Source organism: Herpailurus yagouaroundi, unplaced genomic scaffold (genome assembly GCF_014898765.1).
Source record: "Herpailurus yagouaroundi ecotype Mexico unplaced genomic scaffold, PumYag 545, whole genome shotgun sequence".
NCBI classification, from domain to species: domain Eukaryota; kingdom Metazoa; phylum Chordata; class Mammalia; order Carnivora; family Felidae; genus Herpailurus; species Herpailurus yagouaroundi.
In genome coordinates, this window is record NW_024412762.1 from 1,025,855 (window position 1) to 1,051,022 (window position 25,168).

Genomic DNA, 25,168 nt, shown 5'->3' on the forward strand with positions numbered 1-25,168 from the left:
CACACACACACACACACACACACACACACACACACACACACACACGAAGATGGGCAGAAGGAGAACAGAGTGCTGTAGCTCCAAGTTGGGACTTCCCAGGGCCATCAGAAGATGGAAGGGATGAGGACTCATCTTCCCCTACAGGCTTTGGGGAGAGCAGAGCCCTGCCCATACCTTGATTGCAGACTTTTGGCCTCCAGAATGTGAGAGAATACATTTTTGTTGATCTAAGCCACCCAGTTTGTGGTGATTTGTAATGGCAGCCACAGGAAACTAACACGTCAATGGTGCTGGCAGGTCTGGCTGCCAAGAGGCCTGCTGGGGTCTGGGGTCCTGGAGCATCTAACTCTCAGGCTTGGCCAGGGCCCCGCCTGAGCCACCTTCCTTAGAACATGCTGCATATATGCAGGACAGGTCGACTACTCCTGAGGCTTTGGGAACATGGGGATCCCACAACAGACCAGCCACAGGCCATGAAGAAGGGAGGGGCGCTGACAAGATGTCTCCCAGGCTAGGGGTGGGGCTTCCACCAGAGACTCACAAGGGGAGCAGCAGGCAGGCGTTGAGCTGGGGCTGCGTCCATGTGCCCTGCCCCCATCTGACAGCCCAACTGGGGAGGGTACTGACCCACCCACAGTTCAGAGGGCAAACTGAGGTGAGGAGGTCAAGCCTGGTACTGTGGGGCCAGGACAGCCCCAAGGCTCTGTATTACCAGTCCATCTTTGGGGAAGTTGAGGCCCTGTGTGTGAACAGATGCCCCTCCCTCAGAGGTTCACAACAGGAATCTGCTTTCAGTTTTGAAAGCTTTCCTATCCCCTCTCCACAGAAAGGAGGAGCATTCGAGCAAGCAGAGGCTGATGCCCAATCCTTCCCAGAACTTGAGTCTAATGGCACCTGGGGTTTGGTCCAGAGCTTCTGGGAGCCTCATAGGCCCCTGAGGCCCAGTGGGGTGGGGGCATGGGGTGGTGAGGCCAGGTGGCAGGTGCAGGCTGTACCTCTGCTACGTCTCCGATGGCATAAATGTGGGGGACAGAGGTGGCTTCCTGAGCATCAACCAGAATCTTCTGACTGTTGGGGTTGATGTTTATTCCAGCATTCTCCAAATTCAGACTTCTGGTTTCTGGAATTCGACCTGAAGGAAATAAAGAGCAAGGCTGAGAGACTTTCAGCAGTTCTGACTGAGACTCCTTGGTTTATTCAGAATACTTCTCAGAATGCCCATTTGGAATCAGTAAAACATGAAGCACAATAGTGTCGAGGGGCTCCTGGCCTCTGTGAGCCTCACACGCACACACACACACACACACACACACACATGCACATACACAGTGCACATATGCACATACCTCACCTTTATTTGCACAAAGAAGCAACGAGAAGATGAAGAAGAACTAGAAGAAACAGAAAGGAAGGAAACAGGGTAGAGAAAGCAGAGATGGAGACAAGACTTCTCTGAATATAGCCTGTGATACAATTTTGGTTTTTTAATCATATACACAGTTTATATATTCAAACAACAAAAAATAAAAAATGGAAGAAAAGTCCCTGTAACTTGTAAACAACTTGAAACCAATGGGCCTAATTGGATAGGCAGTTGATAACCAAGCACATACAAAGATAATTTGCTCAAGAGACTATGGCAACACATATTTCCACTGTATGTCCTAAGAGGATTATATTCTAACAATAAATAAACCTGGAAACAGATCTGATGTGCCATTCAAAGTGGTTAAAACCCCATAATGTCAAATTTAAATGTGGAATTTACTCATTCCATTTTCTTTTTTTAAATACCAAGTTCCTATGGCTCTGACCACAGAAAAAGTCTAGAAGCAGCGACAACCCAAGAATGATGCATGCCCCAGCCCTGTACAGTGATCTCAACCCTTCCCTACTGCAGAGGCCAAGCTCCAGGGAGGTAGCCTACTTCAGGCCTGGACACCTTATAGCATGGCACAGTATGAACAAAGGTCACTCTAGCCATGGTTGCAGAGACAACATGACAGGGCCACACAGCCTCTGAAGGCATTGTGCCCTGAGGGGAAGACATGGAATATACATAACCCAGGTCTCTCCCAGAAGCCATGGCTCCTGTCACATGCATGCATTTTCCAGTGAGGCTGAGGTGCACATGTGTCTCAGTCTTTGTGGAGCGTGTCTGTGGGCCCCAAGTGAGCTGAAAGCCTCCTGTGTCCCCATATGGCCCTTCCTGGGGTAGGGCACCCTCCCTTCCACTCTCTGTGACCCCAGGGTTCCCCACCCTCCCGCAGGGTGCTCTTCCCACAAGTTCATACTAGGGACAGGATGGTGCTTTGTGGTGGATTTATGCTTTTCCATCCTGCCACCAGACTGTGTTTGCATGAATAGGCTATGGCCTCCTGTCCCCAGAGTCTGGCAGCAGGATGTCCCCCAGAGCAGGCGGCGAGAAGGCACAAACTTATGTTCTGCTCAGGGTCTCGGGGCAGGTCCCACCAACCCTCTCTGGCAGCCAGCACAGGTGCTGAGTGAGTGGGGCTAGAGGCCAGGCCTTGGATGCTACAAGCCTCAGCTCCTCTTCTCATGTGCCTGTGATGACTGCCCAGCGTACATCCCCAGCTTTGAGACCTCTAGAGCTGAGCACGGAGATGGGCAGCAAGGCGGAGCCCAAACCACACATCATCCCTGTCCTCAAGTGCAGACATTTTGGCTAATCCTAACGAGCAAGTCTTGGGTGCAAAGGCCAGTGGGGCAGGGGACGGCGGCACAGCAGCCTCCCTGCCAGCCTTCATATGCTTACAGCCCTGGGCCTTGTCACAGCCAAGCTGCCAGCAGAGCCCCCTTTCTCCCCTAACTCAGACAAGGTGGCCTTGCTAAGCCAGGAGGTAGCAAATGCAGCTCTTCCCGCCAGGCTCTAGGAGGACAGCGGCGGCCCCCTGGAGCTCCCTGAGGCTCAGCGTGTCTCCCGAAGGCAATGATAAACAGTTTCGGAGGTACAATTCCCACCGCTTGTGGTGGCTCAGACACACGAGAGGTCGGGTAGTGGGTGGTGCCAATCTGAACATCTGGAAGACCAAGTTCTGTGAAAGGGAAACCTTAAGTCTCCAGCTGCTCTCCCAGAGTGGGAAGTCAAAACACACAAACTCAACTAAGCCGTGCTTCTCAAGTTCATGGGGAGCCGGCTCCAGCTTCTTCATTCTGCTTGGCCACAGGAATCAGGTGCTAGGCGGGCTGACACCCATTACCCAGCATACCAGACACAGGCGACGTGACGCAAGGCCCTAGAGGTCCCTGATGGCATCCATACTGGCACTAGTCATGTGAATGGAGACCGGTGAGCAGGTAGAGTGCAACATGCCATGCTGGCCAGTGTCCTGTCCTGCATAAGGCAGCACGGGGGCCCAGGCCTGACTCCCGAGTAGGGGATCCAGCTGGCATCTGGGAGCTCTTGTGCATCTAGGACTGGAATGTGCTGTGCCTCAGTGAGGAAGGAGTTGGGCCCGGTGGGGAGGCCTGGTGGGGGTCTGCTGGATGGGCTGAGGGGCTCTGCAGGTAGGGGACTCATAGCTCAGCTCTCAGGCTCCTCCCCAGACCTTCAGTTGTGGGGAACAGGGCATACAGCAGCTCACCAGGCCCATGACCTCTAGGTGATGGCTCCAGGCTGAGGCTGGAGCATGTGAGGGCAAAGCTGGCTGCCTGCAGACCACCCTGCTCTAAGGCTAGCCATGCTGCACTCCTGCCTGGCCGGTCATGGGAGGTCAGGAATGTTTCCTCCTGTGCCCTATGGTAACCATGGTAACCACACACCTCCCAGATGCCAGCCTAATTACATCCAAGATCTCAAGAATATAAAGATAAATTTAAAAGGAGTAACAAGAGTGGAGTAGACAGAAGGAATATGCCCAACTTGTGGGAGGCACTCCACTGATGCTTCTGGGAATGAACAGTGAAGGAAGAGAGTGGTTGCACCAAACAGAAATGGCCCTAAAAGGGCAGCCGTTGGCACATTGGGTTTTGGAAGCTGTGCTGACTGGGCCTGTGTGGGGTGAGACCTGGGGTTGGCAGGGGGCCCAGCTCCACCCAGGCACCCCATTCTGTGGGCCATGCCCCTGAGCTATGTGGTAGGCCCTGTCAGCCTCATGGGGCCACAGCCAGGACATGGGCCTCACTGAGCAAACAATGTGGACAAGGGTCATGGAGGAGGGAGGGACATCCCACATGACCCTCTGAAGTTCTGTTCCCTTGTGCTCAGAGCCATCATGTCTCCCCAAAGGGGGTAGGGGCCCAGTCAGATGGTGTGCGGACCCCACATAGCTCAGGCCTGGATCCCTCAAGGAAGTCAGAGGTGCTGGGGTAGGGACCCAGTGGCCAGCCATGCAAGCAGGGCAGCACTGGCCCCATGGACAATGCCCAGTCAAGGTCAGACTTAAATGACCAGAAGCCAGACTCAGGCATCGTGCAAAGTCTTCTCCCTGACCATTTCCCTCTTATGCAAAAATAAAGGTAGCACTCCTCAGGCGATCTGGGGAGAGAAGGGAGCCCCCACGGCATCCCCCCATCTGTATCACCCTGTGTGTCATGCATGGTGCTTTCCCCCCCGCCCCCAGGAGGCCATGCATTCTATGACCAATGGGATCCCTTGCTCCCTGGGGCCTCAGCTCTTTGGCACCTGGCTCGGGTTTGCCGAGCACTGCTGAGTGGCTCCCCTGGACTGACTCCCACATCTCTGCTCCCTGGACACTACTGGGATGGAGACGGCGGTCTGTCCAAACGTTGGTTTAGTTCCTTGGGACAGGTCCTTAGAGGAAGGCTGACCAGCCAGGTGGGGCCTCCTCGGAGCAGGGCAGGGAGCTGTGCCTGGACAGATGGCTCCTTCTTGGGCTTGCTCCTTCACTCCCACTGCTGTTTTAACTTTCGCTTCTTTGATTACCAGTACATTTACCAGTAAAGTTAAGTACTTTTGGCCACGTATTTACTAGCTGTATTTCCTTTTGTGAACTGCCAGTTCCTTGCCTTTTTTCCGTTCACTTATGCATATCTCCGTAACTTCATTGCCTTGTAAGTAAGAGCTTCTCATGTGATACACGAATGCCACTGCATCATATTTACCACAATCAGGGCATTAAGATTCCAGATGCAAACATGTTCTCATTTCCTCCTCAGAGGCAATGTGCGAATAAATATGTGGATGGGCCCTTGAAGCTGCCTCCTTCACCAGGCCCAGCTTTGCCCACTGGCCTGAGTCCCTCTAGGGTACCACGTGAGCCCTGGTGTCACCAAGGTAAGATAGTGCCTCCCTCCCTGTGCCCAGCATCCAGGGCACCCCAGGGTGCTGAAGTGGTGGAAGAAGCTGCATTCAGCCTGAGAGCTCTCAGTGCAGCTGGACCAGGCCAGCCCTCCCCTCATTGCACTGGAGTCCCACCAGCTGCTGCTGCTGGCCCGGGGGAGGCAGCTAGGCCACGATGCTCACCCAGCCAGCTGGAGAAGGCCAGAGAAGGCTGAAGGTCGAAAACCCCCCAGACGGCGCCTGTTGGTCATTACTACCTGCTCAGCTGGGCACAGGGATGCAGACAACTGGACACATGCGGTTTCATGCGTGTCTTTCACCCCGTTATGGGAAAACGGGCATTCCCTCCAATTTCACGCCTGCCTGGAGCACACGTTCCGACGAGTGAAGGGCAATCCGTGTAATGAGGTAAGATTTAAGTGGCAGCAGGAGTATGACAGCGCGAATGAGGGGCTCTGATCAGACAGGCGCAGCCAGCGTGTAAAGGAAGCAGCCTGAAGCTCAGTGCCAAGAGGATGGGGGACCAGCGGCTTCACACGGGCTCATGGAGAACCAACCCTCCTGGGGGGCACATACGTGGCCCCCACAGCCAGCCACCCCCATGGGCTGGGCCTGCGCAGCACCCTGGACCAGACACAGAATGCGGAACTCACACCTTTGGCACCTCTAGTCAGATCCCTTGAAACCTACCTTTTAAAAATTTATTATGTCTCTTGTCATCTTTGAGATTTTAGGGAAAAGGATAATGATGGCAAAGAGCTCCTTTTATTTTCTGGAATAGCCCTTTTTACATGAGCCCCAGAACCCTAGCCACAACCTAAAGCACCCCAAGGGCAGGGCAGAGCATCGATCCTGCTGGTCTGGGGCCCAGGCAGGGCTCAATGTTTGCTGAATGAAATTAGTGAGCCTTTGTACGACCTGAGGACCTTATCATGACTTGAGGCTAGTGGCTCACTATGACCACTGAGCACCTGCCACTCCCCCCTGGCCATCCTGATGACACCTGTCACCAACCCCCCTACATGTGGGTTTTTCCTTTTCAAGCTTGCATACAGCACTGACAGCATATAAAATAAGCTCACATGGGCCCCTAAACCAGTCAGCCCTAGAACTTGGTGGAGCGTCCAGCTCAGGTTCAGCTGCAGCCTGGTCCACTGGAACCCCCAGGAAGGAACATGTTCCCTGGCAGGTGGTAACTATTGCTGTAACAATTACAAATGTCAATATAACCTTCCTGCTGGTTGTTCCCAGTAGCACTTAGATTTAGATAGTGCACATTAATGCATATAAACGATGTTCACTTATGTTTAGAAACATTTTCACCAGGGCTTTCTTTTCTTTTTTCTTTTTTTAAAGAAATTGGTTTCCACCAAGTTCTAACCATAAATATTGAATTTGACTTGGTAAAAAGACTCTGCTGGATGACCATGAGCATGAAGGTAGGCCAGCCTGGGTCTGATGGCTGTGGAAGTTGGGGTGACCCCGGACGCACGGAGGAGCCAGCTCGCAAGCCTGGCATAGCTCTTGGCCCCTGGCTGTGCAGGGCATCCCACACAGAGGGCAGGGGGACAGTCTGTGAGCCAGAGCGGAGATAAATGACAGTCACTGACCATATGGTGCACCGTCTGGGGCCACATGGTGTGGTGGGGAAGCCTGTGGCCTCAGGCCCAGGAAGAGCTCCATGACTGTCTTCTCCTCCAAGAAAACAAACCACATACACAAGCAGATTGGGTTCTCTCTTCATGTTGCTAATTAAACTTGACGTTTACACTAAAATAAAAAGGTGTTAGAGTAACAGAGGCTCACAAGCAGAGCAATGCTTCCCTTAAGGCCTTGAGAGCAGAGAAGGGTGGGCTCATCACAGGTAGTTAGGCCCATCACAGACAGGCCACTACGGAGTACCCACTGGGAAGAACATGGCCACATGCAGTTTCCTACAGCCACAGCAGGATGCAGGTCACCCCCAAAGAACAGGCCTGCTGGCCTTGAATTGGGCTTCTCTCAACAAGGTTGCACCTGTGTTCAGCCTGCCAGCCCCTCTCCAACATCCAAGTGCCAGCCATGGAGAGCCTGGGCCCCACTCACAGCTTTCAGGAGGCACTGGGGCCTGGACTGTCCCATCCATCTTGCTGGACTCAGAGCACTCCCACCCATGAATTCCTAGAGTCTGCGGGAGAGGGGTGGGGGCGCTTGCTTCTGTTTTGCCTCCAGCTCCCAGTGCTGCCCCTCAGCCCTAAGGGGTGGGGGTGGGGGTGGGGTGGATAGCCCAGAGGACTTGAATGGGGCATATCTGTGGCACGAGAGAGCCATCGGCTGAGGTTGAACATGACTAACTAAGCAAATGACCTCATGTAAACCAGAGCAAGCAGTTCCCAGGGTAGAGAGGGGAGCCCCAGGCTGCAGCCCCTCCTGGGCAAATGCATTCCACTCCCTGGACACTACAGGCCCCCAGTGTTGTCTCCACGGACGCCACCACCTCCCTGGCCGTGGTCTATGTGCACATTCTGTTCAGGTGGACTGTACATGAAGTGGGGTCCTCAGTATGGTGGTTGGATTAGAAGTGGGAAAGCCAGGCCCGCAGTGCCTGCTGGCTCCCTTTATGCCATTTTAGAGGCTCAGAAGTCATCCTTAGGCTTTACACACAGGTGGACGACACCAGCTCTCCTGCTAAGACAAAGTCCGAAGAAGAAGAAATGACTGATTCCTAACAGATCAACTGGGCTCCTGAGGCAGGGCCAGGACAGTCCTTCCTGGCACTCCGGACAGTGGGAACACCAGCTGTCTGGGCTTTCTGATCACGCGCAGGACTCCTGTGGTTCAGGAAAGGATGCGCCAGAGTCTCTACCTTTCCCTCAAGGGAAGGATAGAAAGCCTTCTGAGATGCTGAGGGGTACGCAACAGCTTTAACTGCTGGTTCTCCTAAGCTTCACTTCAGAGGCCCTCTGCCCATCCTCTGAAGCAAAGTCTAAGCTAAGCTAAGGATGAGCTCCAGCTCAGAGGTGTTTACACACCCTGGTGTCCACTCGGATGCCCTGTCCTGCTCCTGCTCCCCCAGACAGCTGAGGATTCAGGCCACAACTGGTTAACTGCACAGGGTGAATTCGAGCCCGCGGCGCAGCGCAGGCTGACTGTCTTCACTCAGCACCGTAATCGGCACATCTGCAGACAGGAAATCCTCCTTGCTGCGAGTTCCCAGTCTATTATCTGAGACACCTGGTGTGGGTGGGTGATTCAGAGACAAACAATGAGCTGGCCCCCTGCACAGCAATTAACTGCTTTAACTGCTAATGTATTTAATCCACCACGTGGAGATCAAGGCTGGGCCGAGGAAGAGGCTTGGAGTCCTCTTTGGCTTGTAGACTGCAGGGCCCACTTCTCCATCCCTATGGATGCTGTCCTCACCGGCCGTGACCAAGGCACCAGGCACAAGGGCAGCTCAACGCAACGGAAGCTCGTCCCAGCCCTCAGTGTGTCCACAGGGCACGAGGGGCATCCTTCTCTCCTGCTTTTACCCAGCTTGTGTGCACACAGCGCTCGCTGCTGAGGCAGAACTATGGTCCAGGAGCCGTTTGTGGTACCAGCCCTTCAGCCCCCAGGGTGTTTTATTTTAACGTCCTGGATTGGATCATCTTTTATTGTAAGCAGAAATAATGCTTGGATAAAGGCTTATGGGGTAAACCAGCAGAAAACATTCCCAGTTGTTAAACTGGGAAGTGGCTCCTGATTGTTTACAAAACCTGGCCTGGGAGCGAGCAGCAAAGTCAGCACATGCCCGTACAGCCCCAGAAGGCGTGCCAGAAACCGCCGCCACCACAGCGCCGCTTTTGGAAGCAAGGTCAAAGGCCAAGGACTGTGAAAAGCTTTCACCCCCAGCATCAATCACGTTGGGCAGACTGTCTGGGGGATGCTCTTTTTGAAAATACAAAAAATAAAATGGACTCCTGGCGGCAGAGAGTAGGTTTGCGCGCCAGGGGCCCTGCTTGTTGCCCACCAGGGACCCTCCAAGCTTGGAGGAACTTGCAGCCTTCTGAGGGCATGGCCCCTTGCCCTCTGAGCTGCTGCCGTCAGCGTGGGCTTTGCTGATGGCATATGGGCACAGGCCTTTGCCTCTGTCCAAAGGTGAGAGAAGGGACATATTTGGGGGGGGAGGGGGAGGCCCAAAGCATTATCAGGGGAAAAACTTGCCACCTCACCTTTTAGAATGGAGTTTAAGATAAATGTCAATTTAGGGGCGCCTGGCTGGCTCAGTTGGTTAAGCGCCCAACTCTTGGTATCTGCTCAGGTCATGATCTCACAGTTCTAGGAGATTGAGCCCTGCGTCAGGCTCCAAGCTGACAGCACAAAGCCTGCATGGGATTCTCTTTCTCTCTCTCTCAAAATAAGTAAATAAACTTAAAAAAAGATAAATATCAATTTACACTTCTGGATCTGAATAGTTATATAACCTTTCACGGTGTTCAACAAAATAAACCTAAGTGGGTTTTACTTAGTAAAAGTAAATTTAGTTTTATGATTTGAACAAGAATATTTCCTGTGGCCATTTGCTAAATTTTGGACAAGAGGCACTAAGTTTACTACAAGGCATTTTCTTGCTCCTTAAATCTGCTCGTATTGACCACACACAAGCGAAGGGTTCTGACTCCTCCAGAGTTTATCTTATTGTCTGATTCCAAGTGTTCTGAGAACTCAGAAAACCAGAGAGGCTTCTCAGATGTACATCGCTGTGTGGTGCAGCCCTGTTCCTCCCAGCGGCTCACTGCAGGGGATGTGGGAACCAGGCCGACCATGTCTTGACAAACGCTGATGGGACAGCCCCTCGGAGTCCTCAGCAAACATTCGATTAACTGACATGGAAGCAGACGATGAGACAGATAGCTACTCAGGTTCTGAGCTCATAGCAGAGGGAGAGCTGACCAGGCCCAGTGCAGAGAGACCCTGGGAACTAAAGACCTCGAGAAAGGAAGACCTCAATTGTTTTTTTCACATGCAAGTTGACAGAAGGCTTAGGAAAACGAGATTCCAACCCTAGAAGACAGGTATCAGGTGGGCACGATGTCCAAGCAGGTGTACTGCACCCAGTGCCACACGCCCTCACTAACGAGAACCTGTCAGCCCTCAGCGACCACAGCCCACTCACAGCACCACTGTGCCCCAGTCACAAGCAGGCTCATGGTGGGCACAATGGCTGAGCTCTCTGTTCTTCCTGCCTGGCTCCCGGCCAGGGTGCCTGTCCTCAAAGTGCACGTCCCTCCCTCAGACTAGCCCAGGCCCAGGCCCTGGGCCCGTATCAACCCCGCTGCATCCCCACTTTCCATCCTGCCCCTCAGGGGTGGCTTTGGGATGCAGGAGGATTCAGCCTGGGAAGGAGTATGTCTGGCCATGTCACCAATGGTCTAATTTTGCCCACCCATGCTTGCTCAGCCTTTACCCCCACAAAAAGCTGGACCCATGCCTCTCAGAGAATAGGAGAATGAGAATATAACCACTTGTGGGTGAGGTGGCAGCCAGCCCATGCAAGGCGGAGAAAGGCCCAAGGCCTCTGCCCTATCACTGATGCCATCTTTGGAAATCTGCAAAGTATGACATCCACAAAGACCAGTAAGACCCCTACTCCTGAGGAGCTCAAAGAAACCCACAGGGAGGTAATGCAAGCAATCCCACAGGCTATTATCATGGCCCAAGAGGTGGGCTGCAATGACTGGCCCACCTGACAGCCAGCAGAATGAGGAGAGCCCTGGAGGCAGCAGGAAGGGGAGGCGGCGCTGCTGGTCTCCATGTACGGCTCACTTCTGTATGTGCACATGTGGCTCAGTGCACCCTTACCTATGGCCCACAGGACAGTGCTGAAGGTGCCCATGTTCTCCTTGCCAGAGGTGAGGTCCTCCCAGGTGACCTGGAGCTGGCCGTCTGGAAGTTTCTGCACTCTTGACGGGGTACAGTGCTTCAGGAACCTGGTGCCTTGAGAGGCCATGTACGCTGTGACCAAGGAAGACATTTGCTGCAAAGCACAAGAAAACATGCTGTGAGGACCAGGTAGCAGTGAGAATGTCCACTACTGAGGACTGTAGGAAGAAAGGACTTGGTCTCCTGCCTGCTTGAAAAGGCCCTAGAAGAGCCCAATAAAGGTTCCTCCAAAGGAGAAGGTGCAGTGCCCCTCCTCACACAGAGGAACTGAGGAACTGAGGAACTGAGGGCTGAGCCGGGAGCGCATCTGATGCTCCCTGGTTCCAAATCCAAGGACCTGAGGCCTTTTGGTTAGGATGCACTTGACCTTTAGACTCCTTTCTAGATGCTAAGTCTTTACTAAAAGCAATGACAGAGAAGCACCCCCTTCTCCTGGGGGCTCTGGCCTGCCTAAACCAGATCGCACTTGGCTCTAGACTCGCCACCCCTCTGCCCCTGCCAAATGCTGTCACCTCCTCTACCATTGGGGGAACTGGGACACTAGGTGGGCACCTCTACTCCCCACTAAGAGGTACAAGGTAGCAGGTATGGTGGGGCCATGGGGCTGGCTGGGGTGTCTGCAGAGAGGGCTCCCTCCTCCCAGCCCAGAAGGCTTTGCACCGACTGGCTGCAGATGGGGGCCTGGTTCCTGGTGCCACTGTGGGGGCTTGTGCAGGCCAGAGCTCCAGTCAGATACAGCGTTTTCTTTTAGGAAAAATAAAAGCCACTGTTTAAATCCTCTGGTGTCTGTTCATTTAGAGACACACACGATGAAGAGGCCTGCCTGTTCAGGACTGTCACACCAGTCACAAGGAGTGTAGGCTGTTGATCCCTCTGGATGCCTGACAAGCCTGAAGTCTCTGTCACAGTCTGAGGGAGAACTACTGAGTCAAATCGAGCCACATGGCAAGACCACTGGCCCTAGGCCTGCTACCAGGCCTTCACATCCTTCTCTGAGGCAGAGCAGGGCCTGGGTCACCTGGCCTCACCACTGTGTCCCAGGGCATCCCTTCTCATCATTCTCCAGCTTCTGCCCAGGCTCAGTGCTAAGGCCAGTCCTTTGAGTGGTCCTCATCCCTACATGCCCCTTGTCCGCATCTGCATCCTGCAGTGCGGCCTCCTGTGGCTCCTGTTTGCTGCCCGGCACACTCTACCCATAGCCCAAGACACAGAGACCTTCCCTGGATGCTGCAGCCCTGTTGCAGGTGCTCAGTGCAGAGGCACTGAGTGAAGTAAAATAGAGTGGCTGGCACAGGACAGAGGGACAGGTCTCTGTGTCTGCTGGGGGGGGAGGGGTGGGGCTGGAAACTGGACACGGCAGGCTCACTGCTTCCCTCTGTGAGAACTCGCCAGCCCCGAGAGCCCAGAGTGCAGATGGACGGGGGTCTGTCTTCTTCTCAGGGACATGGGGGAAGGACATATGACATCTTGGCAGTGACAGCCCCAGACCTGGGTTTTAATGGATGACTTTCCCTTGAAGAGTTTTTAGTTAAACACACACACCAAACCATGTGCTTCTAACACGGATGCATCTGTAGTCAGTGCTGGTATCTGTGTCTCGCCATTAGCAAGGGTGTCTATGCCCCAGATCTGGATCAGGACAACCTGCACTCTTTAGACCCCGCAGGGTGGCCCTCTGAGCTCCTGCCTGGCAGCTCAGGAGTGGCCGACTGACAGGAAGACTGCGTGCGGTGTTGGCCCTGCACAGTGGACAGGACATCAAACTGGTAGGCCCTGAAAGACTGTGTGGATGCTCCAAGTGCTCGGGGTGGACCAGAGCCAGGAAAACCACCAAACGCTCATCCTGATTCATGAGTTACATTTTTTTAGTCTATGGTGGGTGACTGGGAATGCTGCCAGGGGCTTTCATCTCCTGAGGTGGTCACCCAGGACCTCACCAGTCTAGCAACTGCTTCCCCACATAGTATTGACCCTGGGGAGGCAGCACCGCATTTAGACACCAGAAGGGCTCGGCAAGGGAGACAGAGGACAGTGCTTCAGCCAACACTCGCCTCTCATTAATGGAGAGATGGGAAGGGGTGACTCAACCTCGCAGTCTGTGAGGCTGGCCCGGGGTGCCCTTAGGTCCAGTGGGAGGCTGCAACATGTTCCATGTGCCTGTTCCATGTGCCTTTCCACACTTGGGTGGGTGTTTTATATTTCAGGGACAATCTCCTTATTCAACTCAAGGGCCAGTTTCTAAAGACTGAGACCTCATTCCCAGCCCATACCTGCACATGTCTGGGCTGGGGCAGCTGGCCGAGGATATGCAGTCCCCTGGGGAGAGCACAAGGTGGGAGTGGGGGCACACAGAGCCATACCTGGTCAAAGCCCCGGAGGGGGATGCTTCTCATCATGACAGTGGTGTCCAGTCCGAGCCCAGTGAGGAAGCCAGCACACTCTAGGGCCACATCTGCCAGAGGCTGAGGAATGCTAATGGATCATGACATCAGGAGCCAAGTGGAGAGACCCCAGTGCCATGGCCAGCCACCCACTCCCCCACCAATCCCCAGTCAGCCTGAAGGAGCCACAAAGACCCCCTCCCATACCCCCATCCCACAAATGCACACCCAAGGTGAGGTGGGGCCTCTGGAGGTGCAGTGACAGCACTGTGGGCACCCTCCAGCACCCAGTGCCCTGGCAGCTTCTGCCTCCATGGGGCATTTGTGCAGGCTCCCTGGAGTTTAATCTCAGCCTTTAGGGACAGGCTCCCCCTCCAAGGGGTCTGAGTAGTGACAGCAAGGAAGAGTTTCCTACATGAAAGACACGAAACAGCCGCTTTCGACCCGTATTCCCAGCTAGCAGCCCCAGCTTTCATCTTCCATCAGATAGCCCCTCTCCTGACCTCAGATCCTCCCATGGCTCCTCTCTTGACCCTCTCTGGTTTTACTGCTCCCTCTGAAGGAACGGGCCTGGCTGGGGCTTCTCTCAAGGGAGCACCACCTGCCTCACGGCTGTGTCCAGCTGCCCCGACTGGCTCAGCCGTCTCAGTGTGTGGCTCAGGAAATGTCTCCAGGAAGCCCTAGCCTCAAAGGTCAGGCTCAAATTGTCCCCTGAGTACAGGTCATCTGCCCTGAGTGGCCCTATAAGAGCCGGGATCCAGGCGGCAGAGTGTAGGCTTTGGCGTAAGGGAGAGCAGTGCGGGAGGGGCCGTAGGGAGTGTGAGCATAGCCGGTTGTCACCTGCACACCAGCAAAGGATACAGCTGGCTCCGACCACCAACCTGTTAGAGGAACGGACACACAGAGAAAGAATGGTGAGTCCCGCACATGGCCCACCATGACACATGAGCAGCTGTCTGAGTGGGGCGCCCGCAGTGGGGATGGGGCCCTCAGCTTTCGTGCAAGGGGCCTGGTCAGCTGATGTGTCACTGCTGATGAGTCAGCTGAGGCTAACTGTTCAAACAGGTTGTCCCAAGGTACAAAACCCACTTCCCAGAGGCTCCGACTGTGAAATAAAGGACAAACACTATGTCACTAAATCGGGAAATTGCCTGGTGGTGAAGGATGTGAGTGGTCAGTGACAAAACAGCACATCCTGTGCAAGGTCCTGGGAGTGGGATCAACACAGAGTCTGTGGACATGGTAAGAAAAATCTCATTAGAAGTGGAATGGTTTTCCTTCTGTCCTAATGTAAATTCTGCCATGGGGTCCCTCTGGACCTCCTGTGGCCAGGATGGAAATGGAGATGCTTTGCAGGACAGGGAGGACACCAGACAGTGGGGAAGCTTCTGGGAAAGCATCAGTTATAGTCAGAACATTCTTGGACCATGGAAGGCCAGGCTGGAAAGGTCCACACATGCCTGCCCAGTGCCACCACACATAGGCCAGGGCCAGGAGAGCCAGCTCCCCTGAGCAAGGATGAGGGCACCTGAAGGCAGAGGGGGACACAGGGACTGAGCAGAGTCATTTAAAATATTTGCCCTAATAGGAGCATCTAGGTGGCTTAGTTGGTTGAATATCTGATACTTGATTTTGGCTCAGGTCATGATCATGCAGTTTCACGGTTTCGAGCCCCATGTTGGGCTCTGCACTGATGTTGCAGAGCCTGCTTGGGATTTTCTCTCCCCCCCCCCACCCTGACTCCCAGCTCACACTCTCTCAGTCTCTCTCTCATAATAAGCTTAAAAAAATTATTAAAAAATAAAATAAAATATTTGCCCTAGTAGAATAAATCCTCTCCTGTTATTCAGCTCCACTCTGCATGCATGAACACACATGCACACAAGCACACATCCACACATGTGCACAGAACCTAACACAGAATGAATATTCCCAGCCCGGGTGGTAACATGTGGGTGGGCTTGTCAGATCACCCCTTCAGCCTTTGAACAAGAGGAGGTGATGTAAGGATGGATAAGCCCAATGTCAGCGCTAATCCCAGCAAGTACTAATGATATAATTCCATTTCAAAAAGCAGCGTATCCCATGGAATATTGCTGAAGGTGCCCTGCGGGGAACAATCGGCACACGGCTTCCTCTCAGGAGCTGGGGATAGAACTGTGCTGGATTCATATTTGAAGTGAGTGAACAGAGCTCCGTATGTGAAAAAGTTGAGAGGGACGTGGCCCCGTGGCTGGCCAGAAGCACAGAGATGCATTCAGAGCCCCATCCGAGCCTGCCAATGTTTAAGAAATAGACATGTTGGAGTGCACGTGTGTCCACGCATGTACATAGCCACGTATATGTGTAATACGTATGTCTCTGTATAGGTACATTTTCTTTTTTTTTTTTTTCAACGTTTATTTATTTTTGGGACAGAGAGAGACAGAGCATGAACAGGGGAGGGGCAGAGAGAGAGAGAGGGAGACACACATTCGGAAACAGGCTCCAGGCTCTGAGCCATCAGCCCAGAGCCCGACGCGGGGCTCGAACTCACGGACCGCGAGATCGTGACCTGGCTGAAGTTGGACGCTTAACCGACTGCGCCACCCAGGCGCCCCATATTTTCAAAATTATATAACCTAACTTCTTTTGTGCTCGATATATGCAGTGAAAGGTATAAGCCTTTCTTTAAGATAGGAAATTACAAGTTACTTAAAATACAAGCAGAATTTAACTGCTTTGAACATCCTGCCTTAAATGCAAGAATGAAGTTGGGTAAAAGCATCAATGCCAAACATGCAGTGCCCTTTGCTCCCTGCTTCTGGTGGTGGCGATGGCGCAGGCCAACTGCCTCCCAGCCAGGCAGGCCATGCAGGCACTAGGGGAGGCCCTCCATTGGACAGCGGGGCTGTCCCTGCCTGTCTTGGAGCCTTCTTGCCTCTGTAAAGTGGACCCTCCAGCGGGAGACAGCTGGCTGCCAGGTGCAGCGTACAGGACAAACCCAGGCCCTCTTATCACATTGCCAAGGACACGGCAGTGTAGTCTCCTGATTCTGGCAAAAAACTGTTTTGTTTCTGCAGCCTCCGGGTAACTCCCCAACCTCCTGCACTATATGGATGGGGAGCTGGATGGGGAGGTAGGGTGGGCGGTCATGTAGGTGCTGAGCAGCCAGCTCTTCCCATGGAGCCACCTCAATGCTCTGGGTCTCCTACTCCCACCTCAAAGTCACGGTGCCCACCCCTCAGGCCACCAGCTTTGAATTGCCGATGAAGGACACATCTGGAAGACAGCAGGCACCAGCTCAGCCATTCCTAAGTGGGTGTCCTTAACTGCATGTGTATAGTTGAAATCTCATAAACAAGCAAGCATCCTGCTCTCTTGAAGGTAATTTTGGGTCTCTTCTTGTCTTTGTGAGTCTTGGTTTTCACTCCATCCCTGTGCCCAATTTATCAAATAATCATTATTCTTTGCAGAAAGCAGGATCCAAGAACTCTCTTCAAATGAGCTAAAGTAGGAGAATGCCAGAGCAAAAACAGACAGACACCGGAGCCTCCAGATCGCGAGGGGTGGGGGGGCTGCCAGAAGACAGGGGCACTGTTTTGTTTTTATTGGTAGCTTTGAAACTGTAGACAAGTTCCACTGGCTGCTAAGGGACTCTTGGCCAGGAAGGGGGCCTGGGAACCATGAGGTCGGCTGCCAAGGCACGATGACCACTGCTGGCCCTGGCCAGCCACAGGAGGACAGGGGTGCTGTCAGAAGAAGTCAGGACCAGCTTGTTGGGTCTGGGGGAAGGGCCCGAGTGAGCCTCTGAGGCCTGGAAACACTCACCTTGTCACTACAGTAAGAGACCCAGACACAAGGGTATCAGTCCACATGGGAAATCACTACCCTGCATCCCGGGAGCCCCTGATTCAATTTTACGTGTGTTCTGGGCAGCTCTGCTCTCTGTGCCCTTCGGTGTGCAAACATTTCATGTGAAGGTATAACTACTGTGGGATTAGCCTAATCACAGGGCAGGCTTTCTTGTTCAAAATCTGAATGGGGGAGGAAGCAGAAACAAAAGCCTTAATTCAGACCCATGAAGCCCCAGCTTAAAGAGCCCTCCACCTGCCTCTCGAGTTTGAAGGCCCCTGATCCGCTCCCCAAAGGGAACACCCACACAAAGTGAGGCCCTCACGGCAGGCACCTGGCCCCTTGGCGGCCCCACCAGTGCAGGAAATGCCAAACGAGCTGTGAGCTCAGGTGCCCCGGGGAGGCAGCAAGGAGGGTGGGGGGCCCCAAGGCCCCCTCCCCAGTGGGGGCTGGCTCCGGGCTTGCCTGGGATCTGCCAGACCCATCCCACCCCTCAGGGCCTGACACTGGGCCCCCCTCCGCCTAGCCAGAGCCTCTGTGTTCTGGCCTCATAACAGATGCCACCTGGAGGAGTTGTCTTCCTCAGCCCCTAAGCCCGGCATGTCTTAGACATGCCAGGGAGATGGTCAGTGGGGCTTTACAGGCTGGTAGCCAAGTGTCAGGCAGAGAGCTGGTCTCCCTTTTGCTGGACACAAGGCTGTCACACCAAATGAACGTGGAGATTAAGCAGGAAATGAGAAAATTCGCAGGAGTGAGTTTTCCTAACCAAATGGCTGTGGTTCTTCACAAGATAAATTTTATATTCTTCCCTTTTGCGCTTAGGGAGAGAGAAAAATGATCACAAAACCTAGTCAGATTCCAGACTTAAAATAAGGGTCACACACACACACACAAAAAACCTCTTAGGACCAACTCTGACAAGCAGTGTTAAATCAGCTTGAGTTACAAAAACACTCTGCCTCACAGAGCAGTAGGGTCCGAGGACAGAGAGGGCCAGGCTGTGCAGCTGTGGGAGAGCGGACAGTCCTGGGCTGGCGAGTGGGAACAGCCAGGTCCAGGCTGTGACCTGGAAATAGCAACTCAGTTGTGTGTCAGGCCAACGTGGGAGAAGAGCCGCCCCTAGGTGACTCCAGTCTCATTCAAGTCCTCTTATGTCAGAGAAAGGTGACAGTACTTAAGTCACCCCAAAGCTCCCACCTATGCACAGAGCTGGCCTTGCAGACATGGCGTGAACCCCAGGTGTGAGTGCTGACCAGCTGGGCCAGGGAGCCAAGGGGGTCTGGAGCAGAGTGACCTCAATTTCCTCACCTTTAGGCTGCCTGAATAGTCACAGCGTGCACAGGACCTGAGGATCCTGGCCCGGGCAGGCTGGGCAGCTGGGCCCAAGTCCCAGCCAGGATGCCTGGGTCCAGAAGGCCTGAAAGAGGAGGTGACCCTCCAGGTGAGTGAACCAAGGTCACCCGGCTGTGTGATCAAAGGCGGAGCCAAGCTGCCTGGGTGCACAAGGATCCAGATACCCCAGTGCCTGCCTCCTTGAAAGCATTGTGGTGAGTCGGCCTCCCTTTCTCCTTTCCACCCTCCCTCCACCTGCCAGAGGGTTGCTGGGCTGGACAGCTGGGGCAGGGAGAGTTACATGCCATCTCCAAGCTTCCCCATGCAGGGCAGCGCACACCCTGCACCCCCATTTCCTCCACTGGTGGTGGATGGTTTCTTGAAGTGGCCATCATCCCCCTGAGCATTCCTTCCGAAGGGGCTCCTGCTACCTGCCTAGGGGACCCTGTTGTTCTCCCAGAATCCTCCTCACTTCCTGCTCCTCCTCAACCTGCCCTGGATTTACCCAGAAAAATGAAGAAACAAGAACAATGGAAAAGCCAAACAAGCCAGACACAAAGCTGGCATTCGGGTAGCCTAGGCTGAGTGGATGCCTCAGGTGGGGGTGTGGTTCTGAGGGTCTGGGCAGCCGGGCTGCATCTCCCCCCTGGCCTCACAGGGTCCTGCTCATGGACTTGGGAGCTCACAGTGCATATGTTAGAGTTTTCTACACATGATCTGTTACCTCTGGGGTAATCCAGCTGTGTAGTGAAGGGTGTTTAATTCTTTCCACCAACTGGGCTTGGGCTTCATCATCCCCTCTCTACCATCTATCCAGCCTTAGGTTCCCCAGACCTGGATTCGAGCAAAGGAGGATAGAGGCACTCCTCAAATGTCTGTGAGCCTACAACACCTCTATGGCCACTGGGGTTCATGCTTTGAGGGGGCAAAGACGTGGAGCAACCATAGGACACAGGCCTCACGAAGGGCTACTTGCCACTGTGCCCCACTCCGATACATCCTGAAAGGTCTCAGATGCTGCCTGTGCCCCGTCATGGGGAGGGACGAAGGGAAGAAGGCCCTGTGCATGCTGTAGAACCCATAAGGGACGTGGGGCCGGACGTGCCCACCCAGAGGCCGGTGGGGATGGCACCCGCTGCAGGCAGAGCCCAGGCTCTCTGGGCACCCTCCACCACCGGCTGGGCCTCCCGATGGGACCAAGCAGAAATGCCCGGCCCGGCTGTGGGAGGCACTACAGGGCCGGGGGGCAGCCCTCAGGTCCATATTAATTTCAGCTCCATTTTAAAAGCAAGTTAAAATAAACACAGGGAATATTTATAAGGCAAATAAATCTGGCAGAAACAGCCCCTCCAAGTGTGAGCAGAGGCCTCCCCCTCAGCCCCAGCCCAAGCTGATAAAATACAGAAATGCTACTGTAGACCCTCCGGGCTTATTTTGACTGCAGCAGAGGAATGTAGCATGTAAACACTGACTCCCATATCACACTGTTACAACTTGCATTAACAGCACCGGACAAAAGCCGCATTTTCACAGAAGCATCGTACAGGGATATATCTCCAGCTTAATTTTTAAAAAAAACCATTTCCTCACATAAATCATGCTCAGAACGAAACGGGTGACTGATACATTGCAAACACTTTTTTCTTAAACAATAACATACCTAGATTCCTTCTAAACGAAAGAGCTTTTTTTAAAAAAAAAAAAAAATCTTCTAAATGTTTTTTTTCTGAAGAAAATAAACACAGCACTTTCTTTCCTGACCAAAATATCTGGGGTGGTGTCTTCCCAGCGGAGCAGGCCACTGCCCCGGCACTCGGTCACAGAGGAGGGGCCCACAGCTTGGGCCACCAGGCTGAGCACCGGCGGCACCCACCATGCCTGCGCCTCCTGCCCTCCCCAGCCCTGAGTGATGGCCTAGGACAGCCTCTCCACACACCCAGCCTCCATGACCAGTGGCTAGGGAGAGAATCACTAGAAACCGACCCCTTCCTGGGCACTGAAGATACCACTTTTAAAACGTAATGGGAAAAGAGCAAACAAAAGAAAACAACAGAATATGCAGGAACTAATTTGACAAAAGACTGGGATTCAGAAAATGCTGGCCTTTGGTCATGGGCCAAGACAACTGAAGCGCATGGCAGCCTCAGGACACAAGTTCCGTGCAGGGAGCTGGCCTCCCAGGCACTTGCACATTCAAGGCTGAACCACGGGTCCAGCGGACCACTGTGGAGAGGCTGGCAAACCAGGTCTACATTCCACCCAGAGGAATCAACGCGAAAGAAAACTAAGAAGATCTGAAGCCAACGCCAGGCACTTGCGCCAGTGATACAGGAAAGTGGGAGCCAGGAGCCAGAGCAGGACCGGGATTCCACTCGGGGATGGAGCTTTCAGCCCGGCTCAAGGGTGAGTGGTCAGCGACACGGGAACCCTAGAAGCCTGTTCTCTACCACTCCACACCACACACCACTCCATTCCACTCCACATGCCATACCACCCACATCTCTCCACTCCATTCCACTCCACACCACACCCCTCTACACCTCACACCAGTCCCCTCCACATACCATTCCACACGCCTCCACTCCACACCACACAACCACTCCATACCATTCCACCTACCACACCACACCATATCCCTCCACTCCATTCCACACCACACCGCTCCACGCCACACACCATTTAAGACCACACCCCTCCACTCCACACCCCTCCACACCACACCCTCTACTCCACACCATACCATTCCACACCACACTCCTCCACTCCACACCACACCATACCATATCACAGATGAACTGCAAATACCTCAAGGTCGCAAAGGAAAATCTGACCTGTGGAAGGCCTAAAGGAAAATACAGGGGCTCTTTTTCAAAAACAGTCTTGGGGGTGGAGCAGGCCTTCCTGAACATGCAATAAATCTAAAAGCCATTAAGTGTAAAAAGAGATCTAAGGTACGTAAAAAAAAAAAAAAAAAAAAAAGCTAAAAAAAAACCATTTGTACATCACACAAGTTAAGCGACATGACAAGCTGAGAAAATCTGCAGTATAAACGACATGGGATCACAGCCTTAATACGCAAACCAGCTGGAAGATAAGAAACAGATAAGAAAAAAGGAAAACTGGATAGAAAGTGGGCCAAGGACCAAGCTGACAACACACACACACACACACACACACACACACACACACACTCTTTCTCTCTCTCTCACACACACACACACACACGCACACACTCTCTCTCACACACACATTCACAGACACACTCAGTTTTTTTTTTTATTTTTTTAAAATGTTTATTTTTGAGAGAGACAGAGACAGAATGCGAGTGGGTAAGGGGCAGAGAGAGAGGGAGACACAGAATCCGAAGCAGGCTCCAGGCTCCCAGCTGTAGCACAGGGCCCAACGCGGGGCTCGAACTCACGAGCTGTGACATCATGACCTGAGCCGAAGTTGGACACTCAACCAACTGAGCCACCCAGGCGCCCCAACACACTCAGTTTTAAATGGCTAATAAATATGTGAAATGATGACTAATAATAGCAAATCCAAATAAAATCAGGCCATGTTTAACCAATTGGCTGATGATAAAAGAAAAGATAACTCAGAAATTTCGGCATAGAGGAAAAAAATGATCAACGTGACAACATGAAAACTACAAACTTCTGTATGAAAAAATACCCCCAAGTAGAAAGACAAACCACAGCCGGGGGAACTGGTAGAAGGTGATGGACAGAGGGATGCAAACCTGCATGAGCTTGACCACAGTCACGGGGAGGGACCACACAGGCCTTGGGCACAAACAAGTGGTGCTCACCCCAAAGGAGCAGGGGGAGAGGTTCCCTTCTGTTTTACAGCTCATGAAAAAGCTGAAGTCCCAGGCAGGGTGAAGGGGGACAGCAGGCAGAAGCGCACCTGTAACCTGGTGAAGCCCACCAGGAGGGAGGGCCTGCTAGCAGCATGGGTGAAGGTGTGAAGGGCACCTACCCCTGCACCTGGGTTCTCTACCTGTAGGAAACACCCCTGACAGGTGTATGTAACATGCAAGAAGCATTATGACAGTAATAAGATGCACGTCAAAGGTTTTCACTGCAGCATTTCACGATGATGACAAAAAGAGACTAGGGAGATGCTCATGAGTCATGAAAAGATAAACTACATCACATCCATTCAAGGGAATCAAGCCCCGGCTGTGAACAGAGATGCCTCATGAAGAGTGAAACAGTAACAAGCAGAGCACACCCGTGCCTACACACATATACTTGCACACACACGCCCATTTACCCTCGCACTTTTCCTCGCTTTTCCACCCCATATGTATGTATGTATGTATATTCTCAAAACCAAGTCCCAAGGCCACTGAGCGCCTGCTGACGACCAAGCCTCTGCTGCCCTCTGGTGGCCTTTCCAGTCCCTGCAAGCACGAAGTCCCCCACCCACCCCCAACTACTACCCCCAACGCTGCTCACAAGAGTTGTCTGGACCTGAAACGTCCCCCTAACAGCCTGCTCTGTGGGTACAGGAAGTGCATTTAGTGCATTATCACCTGCTCAGGAAGTGTAAAACCACTCACACACTTCAAGTCTTATTTCCACAACTGGGCTATGGTTTCTGAGAACTTTGGAGCCTTTGCTGGATTTCAGGGAAGCCCAAGGTGTAAACCAGAGGAAAGGGGATGTTTAATCAAGGCCCAAGGAGAGGTCAACGGCTTTCCCTAATGACCTGGCCTTACCTTCTCCTCCTTGAATATCCTTCCTCTGTGATGTCCTTAACGGGACCCACTGATACCCTGGGGTTCCAAGAACCCTATTTGAAAACCGCTGCCCTAGACAGTTGGCTGATGCATTTTGTAATACTTGTGTCATCACTTCTAAGACAGTCACAGGATGCAGTATGTCAACAGCCCCACCAAGGGGCACAAGAACCATGTTCCCTTTCCTTCTTTCCAGTAGATAAGAAAGAATGCACTAGAGAGACAGGACTAACATATGGTTCTAAATGGCCCTGATGTTTGCAACTGTGAACAAGAGGATTTCCACTAAGGCCCATGCCAGGTCTTACGTTTTTCCAGGGGACTCCTTCAGCCAGAAGATGTCATCACTTGTAATTCCATATTCCAAGGCGCCTTCGATCTACCCAGAAAAAAAAGGATCAGTGTGAGAAGAGCATCACCTAGCCTGTTCCTAGAGACTTCCCCCAAAGAGGACGACCATTTTGTAGACGCAACTCAACCAGAACCACCCCGGCTCACACATGGGTGCACTTCCTTGCTCCACAGACTTTTCTTCAGGTTTAGCCTCTAGGGACAGGTGACCAGGCTATATCTGACTCAGTGTGCCATCCACTACTGGGCAAAGCACCCCAGCACAGCTTGGCTGTACGAGGTGGCTGGGGAGCTGGGGTATGGCTCTCCCTGCTCTCCAGGGCCTTCCCCTTGATCCAGACCCGGGCTGAGAGGAGGGCAGGTGAGGAGCAGAGTGAGTCAGGGCATGAAGGGACAGGCTGGCTCCAAAGGCACAAGGCTGAAGGCTGGATGCTATTGGGCACTCTTGAGGGAGCCTGGGAATTGTACAGACTCTCCTGAATCCCAGAGGAGCTCAAGAGGGACTGCCAAGCAGACTGGGGAGACACAAGGACCAGCGTCCTCTCAGCAGCCCATGAGAGTAAGAAGAGTAAGATGTGCTGGTGGAAAGGAAGCAGACTGCAAACAGTTTATGATTCCAATTGGCAATAAAAATAAAGTCAGGAATTTCTCGGGGTTGTGCAAAGAAAACTGAAAGGTCTGGAAATCAAAGGGCCTAAAACATAAGCAAGTCTTGGCAGGCACCCAGGGAGGGTGTGGTGGAGGTGGGTGATGGGAGGGTGGAGTGGCCACTGAGCTGACTCCCCCTGCACCGGACAGCTCCTGCTCTATCCTCCTCTGAGCGAATGGAGACATGGTGGCTGCCCAGCTGAGGTCCAGCATGGCGGGCCCAGGCCTGTTGCCTCTGCAGGGCACCCTGGCACATATGCAGGTTTGCCTGAGACGACTGCCCAGCTCCTGGGAGCTGACTGTGGCCTTCAGGGGCTTTAAGCAGAACCAATGTGGGCTTGGCTGATGGGTGTGGGGGTCACTAAGGGTCACCCACCTTTCCCGTCTGTTGTAGCTACCTTGTACAATAGCACCCTGCCACCCTACAGAGCCACATAATCTGCCCGAGGGCCACCTCTGTGCACAAGCCACCTGTCCCCTCTGGAGGCTGCTCTTGAGGGCCTGACAGCTGGAAGGGAGGCATGGTAGCCTCTGAGGACTGGAGGTGTACATTTCCCTCTGTGCCCCCTCTGTTCCCCATTTCTAGAGAAAGCATAGAACTAAAAGTAGAGGCTTAGGATTTAAACATCTGAGGAGAAACAGAACCACTCCCTTGTTCCTCCTCCATCTGTGCTCTGTCCTAACTAGGAGGCAGATGCAGCCTCC

The 25,168-nt window shown here is 53.2% G+C and overlaps 1 protein-coding gene across 8 annotated transcripts in view; it reads right to left on the bottom strand.

The window, feature by feature from the left end:
- The window catches only part of TXNRD2 (thioredoxin reductase 2), a 52,165-nt gene that overhangs the window by 8,038 nt on the left and 18,959 nt on the right, over positions 1–25,168 (bottom strand). For all 8 annotated transcript variants that reach the window (XM_040465063.1, XM_040465061.1, XM_040465066.1 and 5 more), the window contains exons 8-12: positions 23,773–23,843; positions 14,410–14,429; positions 13,528–13,619; positions 11,087–11,261; positions 996–1,132 (exon numbers count right to left, since the gene is read on the bottom strand). In XM_040465063.1, the coding sequence (XP_040320997.1) occupies positions 996–1,132; positions 11,087–11,261; positions 13,528–13,619; positions 14,410–14,429; positions 23,773–23,843 (495 nt within the window). The remainder of the gene's footprint in view (positions 1–995; positions 1,133–11,086; positions 11,262–13,527; positions 13,620–14,409; positions 14,430–23,772; positions 23,844–25,168) is intronic.